The sequence below is a fragment of the Hippocampus bargibanti genome, linkage group LG14, assembly GCF_051943395.1.
Source record: "Hippocampus bargibanti isolate YZ-2025 linkage group LG14, ASM5194339v1, whole genome shotgun sequence".
NCBI lineage: Eukaryota > Metazoa > Chordata > Actinopteri > Syngnathiformes > Syngnathidae > Hippocampus > Hippocampus bargibanti.
In genome coordinates, this window is record NC_142747.1 from 19,080,436 (window position 1) to 19,092,086 (window position 11,651).

General features: G+C 40.3%; 2 protein-coding genes across 2 annotated transcripts in view; both read right to left on the minus strand.

The window, feature by feature from the left end:
- Positions 1–2,900: 2,900 nt before the first annotated feature.
- On the minus strand, positions 2,901–11,446 carry LOC148888687 (polypeptide N-acetylgalactosaminyltransferase 17-like). The gene is made up of 11 exons (XM_089013846.1): positions 10,756–11,446; positions 9,627–9,810; positions 7,971–8,137; positions 7,266–7,440; positions 6,953–7,150; positions 6,461–6,578; positions 6,216–6,401; positions 6,008–6,145; positions 5,255–5,350; positions 4,945–5,106; positions 2,901–4,184 (listed from the first exon to the last, which is right to left on the minus strand). The coding sequence occupies exons 1-11, from the start codon at positions 11,006–11,008 to the stop codon at positions 4,035–4,037; spliced, it is 1,827 nt and encodes a 608-aa protein (XP_088869972.1). The 5' UTR covers positions 11,009–11,446; the 3' UTR covers positions 2,901–4,034.
- Positions 11,447–11,543: 97 nt separating this feature from the next.
- Positions 11,544–11,651, minus strand: part of LOC148888688 (polypeptide N-acetylgalactosaminyltransferase 17-like) — a 10,959-nt gene continuing 10,851 nt past the window's right edge. Inside the window, exon 11 of the mRNA XM_089013845.1 lies at positions 11,544–11,651. This exon is cut by the window's right edge and continues 996 nt beyond it. The gene's annotated coding sequence lies outside the window, so the exon portion shown is untranslated.

Below are 11,651 nucleotides of genomic sequence, written 5' to 3' on the forward strand. Positions count from 1 at the left end.
ATTTCTCTTTTTTCCATTTTTATAATAATAATAATAATAATAATAATCCATGTCATTTCTAAGCGCCTTTCAAAACTCTCAAGGTCATTTTAGTCACAGGATAAAGTTTTTCTGTGGGTGAGCAGCGGCAGCCACATGCGCCACTCAATGCGTTCACTCAACCCCGAAGTAACTCAAATAGATAATAATAATGATAATATGATAATAATAATAATAATAATAATAATAATACATTTTAAGCGCTTTTCAAAGCTCTCAAGGACACTTTACAGTCACAGACAAGCATAGGTACAATAATAAATAAAATATAATCACAAATACAATGCAATAAATAACATAAAATATATAAATAGATAAAAAGCTAGCCAGCTAGCTAATGGATAGCCAATAATTAGGTAATAGATAGCAGACAGCTAGACAGCTTACAGCCAGCCAGCTCGCCAGCTAATAGCAAGCAAGCTAGCTAGCTAATGGATAGCTAATAGATAGCCAACAGCTATCTATTAGCCTTTTAGCACCTTGTTCCAGCTTCAGCTGTTGTTAAAGCGCTACACAAACAATATGTATTGCATTTTATTTTAAACAGCCGCCCTCATTTCAAGCTCATATAACTCCAGACCCATATAATTTAGGAATTAACTCTTTTTCCGATGAAAGAAGAAAATCTAAGGTTTCTAACACTGAATTGAATGTTTATGTAGTCCTAAAACTCAATATTCTGTGGGTCCTGGAATTCGAGTGACAATGACAAAAACCCTGGCAATGTAGTGGACACATATTTGCACATTGTCTGGCAGTGAATGAGTTAATAACTGGTTAATGAATGATGCTGTCGGTCACTTTGCATAATAAGCTTTGCACACGATCAAGCACATAAAGCAGCAATACTGATATCACAATACAATATCCATCAATCCATTTTATATAGCTTGCTATTTTTGAAGCGCTCAGTTGACCTTTGGAAAGAGAATGAAGGGCCACCCTGAACTGCTCACCAGAACTCTGAATTGCTTACAATTGACACAATTCATTATTGTATACCATAAATAGTACCTTGAAATGTGGCATAAAAGTCGGCACACTTAACACCGTATGGACTTATAATAAGGAAGAAGATTTTTCATGCATTTATTTATTTATGTATTTATTTATGTATTTGCATTGAATGTCACTCAGATGTTGCGCCCGATGACGTGTCCAGTGAGAACGATCAAAGGGCGGGCAAAACAAAATATTGAAATAAACAGATGGGCCAGGTTATTTGTAGATAAGATTAAATGTTAGTCCAATTGTAAAATATGTAAATAGTTTTGTAAAGGCATGGAATAATTACGCTTCATTTGTTGTTTATAAGTCCAATATGGAGGAATTGCCAAATCAACAATTAATCGTGTCAAATGGTTTATTCCAAACTAATAATTCATTCTCATTTTTTTTCATGTTATTTTATCATCTGTATTTATAATAAAGCAATTACGTACTTCAAAGAATAATTAGATGTCAAATGCATGTAAAATGTATTTTTAGTAATAAAATAATTTATTTCCCTCTGGTTTTGGTTTATATATATTAATATAATATCATTAATATGAATTAAACGAGTATTTATTCACATAAATAATTAAATTCTAAATGCATGAATAAAATATTTATTTTAATACTAAACTGCACTAATTCTGCTTTTGATTTTATTACATTTTATTGATTTTTCACAATGAATGAATTCAAGAACACAGCAGGCCTTATACTTTGCCAACCTCTGGTCCTGCAGCGCTGTTGTTTTCAAAGCGTACCATTTATTATGAAAAACACAATATTTAAAAATTGTACCCAAAAGGAAAAAAAAAAAAAAAATCACAGAAAGTCACACTTGAGTCTTTTGGTGTGCGCTTGTGCTTGCATGCCTACATTCCTTTGGCTTTTAATTTGGCGGGGAAAAGAAACAGCAGGGTTTCTCGAGAGTAGCATGGACCCTTACCACAATTAATTCACTAATCTCACACACACACACACACACACACACACACACACACACACACACACACACACACACACACACACACACACACACACACACACAAAGACTTTGCATGTGCGACACTGAACAAACACATTATAGCTAGACTTTAAATTGTAATATTTAACATGCCTCAGTGTGTAAATACTGAACATGTGTACAAGATGCAATAAATCTTTGTTTTTCAATACATACAATGTGGTTATTTTATTGTATTTTTTATGGGTTAAAAGTTGATATGCAACCACCAAAAATCCCCAATTTCCCATGTGCACCCATAAGATTGGCCGATGTGGCTTAAAAATAACATCCTTGCTTAGTTTTGTGGGGGGAAAAAATAGTTAATCTTTTCCCCATTCACTTATAAAAGTAAAACACAAAAGATATTCAAAACAAGTTCATTTTCCCCCTCAATATGAGATTTGCTCTATTTCCCCTGATACTAAACAAACTTAAAAAAAAAAGCATTTCCCCCCCCCACCTACACACTTTGTATTAACTTTTTACTTTCTTTTTCTCTACGGATGCATAACTGATGATGCAAAACTACGAGTGGGCGTTTTGTAGCTGCTAATAGGCTCCAGGAGGCTAGCACCTGCTATATAGTTGGGCCTTGTTGTTAGTGCAGCATAATAATATTGATAATAATCATACATTTCATTCATAAGCGCCTTTCAAAACTCTCAAGGTCACTTTACAGTCACAGGATAAGTTTTTCTGTGTGTGAGCAGCGGCAGCCACACCCGCCAGCGTTCGCTCAACCCGGAAGTAACACAAATAGTTAAAGTTAGTGAGCTAATAGATAGCTATATAGCTAATAGATAGAAATCTAGATAAAGGCAGAGGTTTTGTTACTTACCTAAACCCTCGATTTAGGCAATCATCTCTGTGACATCCACTCTATGAATCCTCCTCATTCACAAAAATCGCATTTTAGTCAATTATGTTATTCCACAGAGACTGAACAAAAAATATTTTATTCAACATGAAGAGTCTGAAAACAGTTTTATTTTGAAAATCAGGTCTTTCCTCTGTGTTTGTCAAACTGCTCCTCATTGTCATGCAACACGGAACAAAGTAAGCCCCCAAGCTTGCAACAACGAAAGAAAAACAAAACAAAACAAATGTATTTTCGGGAGCTTATTAAAAATGAGAACAGTCCAAACAATGAAACAATACTGGCAGTCATACTGGACGGGTTTATTGCTGTTTGAATAGCACACACCAATCCTGCTCTGCATAATATATCACTAGAGGCTTGCAAAAGTGCTTTAGGGTATGGAGCCCAAGCACCCTGCATAAAAAATAAACATTTAAAGCCTCCAAGATGACTCCCAAGCTTGTTAAAGATTCAATCAAATGTTAAATTGTATTTGTAATCAATTGTTTTTTTATTATTATTATTATTATTACTTCTATTGCGGTTTGTATATGTCTCGACTTGAAACTCATGGGGGTCCACAAAAACCTGCTTCCAAATCATCTGTCATATACAGTGATACCTTGGTTTACGAACTTAATTGGTTCCCAGACACAGTGTGTAAGGCGAAAAGTGTGTATCCCAAAAATTAAGTTCCCATAGGAAACCATTAAAATGAGAATAATCCGTTCCCAGGTCCCAATAAAACATAAGTTTCTACTTTCTAATTTTCTAAGCCTTAAAACTACACAAACTATACCTTAGTTTATTTCCTTACCTTATTTTACGGGCTGGTTCGCGAACGACGCATCACTCATTGAGGCAGCTCCGTGTGTATCCTGAAAAAAAGTTTGTATGCCAAGGAACAATTTTCATCAATTTAACATTCGTAAACCGAAAAGTTCATAAACCGAGGGGTTCATAAACCGAGGTATCACTGTAGTTTCAAGTTTTCCCCAGCCCACCGTCTTGAAAGAACTTTTGGTGCATTTGCCCAATTGGAATATTTTAGGTGATCATCACTGACCCGGAGCCTTGCCCGGACGTCCCCACGGATCTGCAGTCATCATCTGAACATGTGAAGCTTCAGTGTCCCTGCTAAACATACACCTCAACATCCTTCATGGTGTTCTTTATGGTCCACCGCTGTCCGGAGCAGGACTGCAGCACCACCTGATGGCCCAAATACACTTTGGCGGGCACCACTTCGAGGCAACGGCCCGAGGCAGAGTTTATCATGGAATCGCCCTACAGGGAGAAAACCAAGAAGGTCGTTTTTATGGACCAAATATTACCTCATCCTTCAGGACAAATAGTCGCAGTAATGACCATGTAGGTAGTGGTAGTATGCGTAGCAGTGGAAGTAGCAGCGGGTCTAGATTGAATAATCTGTCGATAAACACTGTTGGGGTCACCACTCCAGGCTACCCTCTTGTTCCTTTATTAAATATAGTGCGTACACAACACTTAATTCAGACTATCTTGTCATTCTACAAAATATTAGGACTATGAATGCAGCTGTCTTTAATTTATCTTCAATCAGATAAGCAGTGGAGAGTACAGTAGTGGATAAAAGAGAATAAGATAGGCTACCAGTTTTGTTGACCAAACAAGCTCTCTAACTTCATCTGAATGAGTAAAATTAGCGGTAGGAGATAGAGTAAGCAAAATAGTAGTTGTGATGGCAGCATTACAGGTGGTGGTAGTAGTTGTAGTTGTAGTAGAAGAAATATAAGAAACTTGGTGAATGATTTTGTAGACAAACCAAGCTCTCTACCTTCACGACAAGAAACGCAATCATTGCCCGGCAGTATTATAAACCAAACAAGCTACCTACCTTAATGAGAGGTGATAGAAATGGCAGTAGAAGAAGAAATATGTGCTAAGATAACCGTACATACATCCCCTGGCTCAACATTCATGAAAAGTAGTAGCCTAGTAGAAGAAGCTAAACTATCAGTAAAAGAAATTGACGAGACCGGAAACATGAATGAGGACAAACTATCACCTGAGTGAAAATCCACTTGGCACGGTGTTCGTCCTTGTCTTTGTCGCAATCCAGGAGTTGCGGTAATTGGGTGGCAGGATTGTCCACCACACAGCGAGTGTCCTCCCCGGTGCTGCCTAGTGGGCCCAAGTACAGATGACCATCTTTGGTGTAGCGTCCTATCTGAGAGACATGAACATACGATGCCAGTGGAGCAAGGTAACAGAATTGTGATATTACTTAACTATATTTTTGTAGACGTTGGTGAGAACTGTTGACACCCTGAGAGGACGCTCGGTTGACAAACAGGTAAAGTTGCTATGCTAGCTACCTGGGGACCCCACCCATGGCAAGGGTGCAGGGTGGCTGTGTGGTTCTCCCTCATACCTTGGTCCAAACACAAGTGGCTTGCTTTAGAGTTGCGCATCTGAAACGAAAAACATAACACCTTTAAGATGTTTTTAAAAAACACACATAGCATGTTAGCTAACATTGTTTCTACCTTTGGGTTTGCTCATGTTGGCCAGCATTTTGAATTTAAAGCAACTTCTAGAGCTATACTTCAACCAAACAAAAATACCAGATACCCGTTTTGCTTTTGGAGTTGGGGTGCCTTGGCCTAAATTTAAAAAATACAATGGGGAAACAGAAAGACCACCGTTTCACGGAACACTGAAATAGATATTTGTAAAATAACTGCCTGAATGTTTATTTTACCTGGTTAATAAGACTTTTGTTTCAGAACATCTGCGCAGAGGGACTACAAATCAGGACTGTAAACTGCCATTTGTAATGTGTGAGCTGTCTTTGTTTTTAACATTGTTCATGGGGGTGGCGAATACCCCCTCACATGCTTCTGTGGATCCGCAGATCGACAGGACTCAAAATGTCTGACAATGTGACACGTATTTTAAGCAACAAAAGAAATCGCAGAGTATAGTCAAATCTTCGCACTAACAAGTGCTCGCAAACACCGGTTTTGTCTGTACCAATGTAATTTTACAGTAGACCAGACCAGTGTATAGTCTCCCTTTGGCAAACCGTCAAGAGGATATGGGTGAAAATCAATTTTGTCTGGACTCACCTCACCATAGTAGAGTGTGTTGACATACGTCCTCATCTCAGGGTAAACGTTGTCCAGGTACCACTGGAAATTCTTACACTGCAGACTCTTCCTGAGAGCCACTCTCTCAGAGACATCCCCAAAGTCAATACCGTGATTCTGTGACAACACATCAGGTGGGAACTTCACAAACATTTTGGAACAAGACGGGAGATGTTGTGGGCGTCACCTCCATAGGGATATTCCAGGCCAGGTAGACGTTGGACTTGAAGTGGTCCATCCAGACCTCAGCCACGCGTAGCGCATTACGGCGCATGTAGAAAGCAATGTTGCTATTGTAGGGCTTCTTCACGCGGGCGATGTGAGCCACGCGGGAGCATGGCAGCACCTCCATGCTGCCCCCGCACATCCACACCTGCGCAGGGGTCCCATTTAGACTGAGACAACAATCGCAGAAAGAGTCAATGCACTAACCCTGATTCCCAGTTCGATGTTCTCCCCACCATAGACGTCCATGCCAGGGTCCAGCAGCCCGAGTTCCCCAAAGAAGAGTCGATTAGCCACAAAAGAGCAGCCAATCATGGCGGGACTCCTGTCATAACAAAGCACACAATCGTTTCGTCTTCACCTAGCATATGTTAGCAATGAGCTAGTGGAAATTTATTGGACTGTGTTGGTTGGATGGTCTATATTGTTGGATGGCATTGAGGGGCACTATTGCTCAGTGGTTGAGTGGTTATCTCCGAACCCGAAAGTTTATTTGCAATCCTAGTGACCATGTACAGGTGTCCTTCAGCACTATACTGAACCTTCAGTTGCTTCAGGTGCGGCGTTATTAATTAATAAATAAGAAAATAGTTCAATGCTTTGACTACCAAAGGTCAGTGCTAGACAAGTGAAAGAACCTTGACTATATTCGATAAAATGCTACTGATGTGACCTGGTCTGGACGTGAGTCGTGCCCACCTGATGGGAGCCGTCACGTCACCATCGTCCCACCACTGTTTTGGTGGGTTGATGTACATGCACCACAGCTCCCAGCTGTAACCGTGCCCGGAATTCTCGTAACGTTCCACCTCAAAGGTGTCATGCTTGATGTTGTCGATGGACGGCAGTATAATCCTCCTGCGGTCCTCCTTGATTCGCGCCAATACCGGCTCAGCCCTGGTGAGTTAATGTGAAGATCATTTGGGGGGGGGGGGATACCGCTCTAGTGACAAAGAAGGAAATGCATTTTCTTGAAGCGACAATACAATTTAGGTTATTTTGAATGTCTCACCAGAAGGGTGTGAACTCCACATGGGCATCAAAAAATCCCGTCACCTCAGCACTGGCTGCCTTCCAGCCCTCGATCCTGGCCCTGATCAGACCCTCTCTCTTGTGGTTTCTGACTATCTTGACCAGACCGGGATAGCGCTTCTTCAAGTAGTCCTCAAGAGGTCCTTTCAGCTGCTCTGCAACACAGCAGCAGAATAACATCGCTGGCTTCTTCACATGCGATACTGATACACTCGCATTACATAATATCAGGAAGTAATAGACACCCATCAGGACCGCTGCTCTGATATGTCCATTAGGGATATAAAGTATATAGGACCAGAGTTACCAGCACAACTTTAGTTCGCCGACGTAACATTTCGGATGAGGAGCGAAACATCAGACACCTTCAAAGGAGTGCAGATTATGGCTGAATAAACCTTTTCCTTGATATTCCTAATTAGCCAACAGTTGTTGATAGAAAGAGCTCAATAATTCATAGGTCTATTGTTGAAGTTATATCGATATCAAACTGAACGTCGGGACCGATATGTCCTGTTTTTAATTTTCTCCTTGCATAGTGTATCGATATAACCGGGACTATCGATATATGTTCATATCTCAAAACTGATCTCCACTATTGCCCCATTTCCAACTATTTCCAGCTCAACTTTGATGTGTAGGTACTCAGAATTAGAAACGCCAGTAGGACAGACTAGTGTTGTACCGTCGTCACTGTGGTCATCCACCAGGATAATTTCTTTGAGCAGGTGGGCCGGCGTGTGGTTGACAGCCGAGTGGACCGAGCGTAGGATGACGGACAGGGCCTCATTGACGAAGATGAAGACCAGCGACATCTGGGGGAGATCTTGTTGGTGACTGACATTTCTGCACCTATTGTTATACACACATATGTTTACACAATGCCACCATTTTGGAACGTGTTTGTAATTTTCAGGTCTGATGGCAAAGAATGAGACTACCGTTAAATGGACACCAGTGCTAATTGGTCAAGAGGGTTTCTTCACTCTGACGCCATGACCCAAAGGCAAAGTAAGATCAGGTGACTTAATGATAGCCATACTTACTTTAGCGATACCTGGTGCTAGTTACTGTATCACTACCTGTTGCTATTGTATGACTTTCTGATGTTGGTTGATCATTATTTAATACGTTGACACTTGATCGTGAATCATCGCCCGATGTTGGTGCTACGGTGACATGCTAGCGTCTCAATATGTGATGGCATTGTACCGATATCCGGCGTGAATGAATCGATATCTGATGGCAGTGTGTTGATACATGATGTATTTATATTCATACCTGTTGATATTTCAGTGATATCTGATAGTAGTGTGTTGATACCAGAAGCTGAAGTATCAATTATTTGATGGTAGTGTACTGATACCAAATGTGAATTAATCGATATATAATTCTAGTGCTTCGATATCCGATGTCATTATAAACATACCCGATGCTACTCCAGTGATATTTAATAGTAGTGTGTTAATTCCCAATGATAGTGTATTCACATTTAATGGCAGTGAATTGATATCCAATGTGAGTTTATAAATGGTATTTGTCAGAGATAAGACAGTCAGACACTGTGGACAGAGACTCGGAACCAGAAAGATTGTCCCTACTCCAGGCAGGAAACGTAGTCATCCATGACATACATCTGAATTCTGTGGCCCTCTGGCAAGCTATTTATTGCGAGTACATGCAAATTAAAGTGATACATTAGTAAAACATAGTTTTCTTGATTATAATACCACGCCTTTGGACGTTCTGAGCACCAACAGCTGTAAGCAATAAAACATTGTGTTTTTCATGAACTGATAAGTTTGTAACCTGGCTAATGACCTCTTCCTGTGATGAGGAGTTTGAAGTCCTAAATTACTCCTGTGATAAGGAGTTCCCCAAGTCCTAAATTACCTCTGTGATAAGGAGTTCCCCAAGTCCTAAATTCTGTGAAGCTGACTGACAGTTTAACTTGCTGTGTCTGTTGACCTGGTTGGCCCCAGGTTGTCTGTGCTTCAATTGTGTATTGAGTCACAAGTGTTGACTAAGCATACAACAGCATGAAACTTTTAAATACGATAACTTCTTACTCTCTATCATTATTGTATTGTATGGTATTAATATCTGAAATGAGATGCATCGATACCTGATGGGAGTTTATCGTGACGTAATAGAAGTGGATTATTTTCCGATTGTGAACATATCAATACATTTTGAGACTTCTTTAAGATCTGATCCTATCTGATATGAGTTTCTTGATACTTGCGTTGCGATATCTGATTCAATTGCTTTGATACCTGTCACTGGTATATTGATGAACCCCCTTGCTCCACAGAGGAAATTTGTGTTTTTGTGCACTGACCTGCCAGGTCTGTAGTCTGGAATGGTTCGGTCCAGAGAGATGGTATTGCTCAGGTAGGCGTTGTAGCCGTATTTGTCCCTCAAGTACTTGGCGTCGCTTTCCTCACCCGGAGAAAGGCTGGCGGCCAGGCCACCGGCTCCCCAGCCCCCGAAACCCTCGATAAGGCCCAAAGATTTAGACAGACCTCAAAACACAATTTAACAAGAGGATTAGTTTAGCATGTTGCTCACAAAATGTATTGGTATAAGAACCATTTACTCACAATATAATAATTACATTTGGAGATAAACACATTTATTTCCTCCGTCCATTTTTGTTGACTAACCAAAGCCATTTCTTAAATTTGAACTTTTCAACGTATTCAGAACTTTATCTGACTCCTAAATTCAGAAAAATAATTTAGGAAATATATTTTACAAACCATATTACCTCCTTGTTAATTTTAACTGTAAACAATAAACTAGTAAAAATCACTGAAATTAAAGCCGATTTTTATACATCAGATTTACCAGCCTAGCCACATTTTTTTCAGCAACATCAAAATATTCTGCTCAATCAGGACAAGATTTTTGTTTTTTTTGAATGATTAAAAAGTCCCAAGCCATAAATAATTCAGATCTTATCTTCTTTCCTCCACAACATTCCAACTTCAAGCTGTTCATCTCATGCAACATAAATGAAGTTATTAATAACAGACACATTTTCAAATGCTCACAGCAAAAGAAATAAAAATCACCTATGAACACATTTTCAAACATATTTTTCAACTCCTTATTGGATTCTAAAAGTCAACTTACGTTTTTACAATTCACCATGTATACCATATATATATGTATACCATATATATATATATACAGTAAAGTCTCGTTATATCGATATTCAAGGGAGTCCGAAAAAATATCGATATAACCGGGACTATCGATATATCCGACCCTGTTTGCATGTAATTTTCTCCGTGCGTGCATAGAAATAGCATCGATATAACCGGGACTATCGATATATCCGATATCGATATAACGAGACTTTATATATATATATATATATATATATATATATATATATATATATACATTTTTTTTTTAATTCATGGCAAAAAGTGCTGATTAAAAGGCCAAAAAGTTATTTTTACCATTCAATTGTCGGTACACGACGTCCTCCAGCGAGCTGAGCCTGTCGAGTAGCACTTGGTGGCTGACGGTGGCGGTTCCGTTGGCCCGGCCCGGCCTCCCGCGCTCGGCGTCCGCAGGGTCTCGACCCTCCGGGGATTCCACGCGGACCGTTGGCTTGCGCGCGCCGCCACAGCGGCTCCACAGCGTCATGATGCCGGCCACCGCGAGCACGTTGAGTGCCAGCAGAAGCCTCCATCTTCTCAGGACAGCCATGGATAGCCAGGGCGGGTTCGGGTTCTGGACACTCGCAGAACACGGGGGGATCTCGATGCGGGGAGCGTAGGGGTGCAGCAGGGAAATAAGATGATAAACAGTGATTTTACTGAATATTCTCCATCGGGGTTCGTGGGGGAATCTCCGTGGTCGGGCTCCACGGTTCGGCGTATTTGACCGGGGCGGCGTCGACGAGGCATGCCGCGGATAAGCGCTCTCAGGCGGATAGCAGATATTCTTTTCTTCGTGCCGGTCCCACCGACGTTATGTTCGTCTCCATCCTTGTGATCATGTTCGAATTCGCTTCTGTCGTCCCCGGTGATAATGATAATACTGTATTGAGGTTGCGCGTGCACGCGAGCAGCTCCCGTGCGCAAACCGCAACGCGCACGCACGCGCAATCACAGATCATGCACGCGATGAGAGAACACACTGACTGATCTGTACGTTTTGTTGAATAACAATTTGTACCAATGATTAAACATTTTATATTGCATGTTTAAAAGAGGAAAATAGCTGATATGACACATTCTGCCCAAAAATCGGTTTTATTTCTTCAACAATACGAATCACAACAGCTTTGATCAAATTATACCAAAAAAAATCTATGAACATTTTAGAACACAAGAACAATTGATATTAC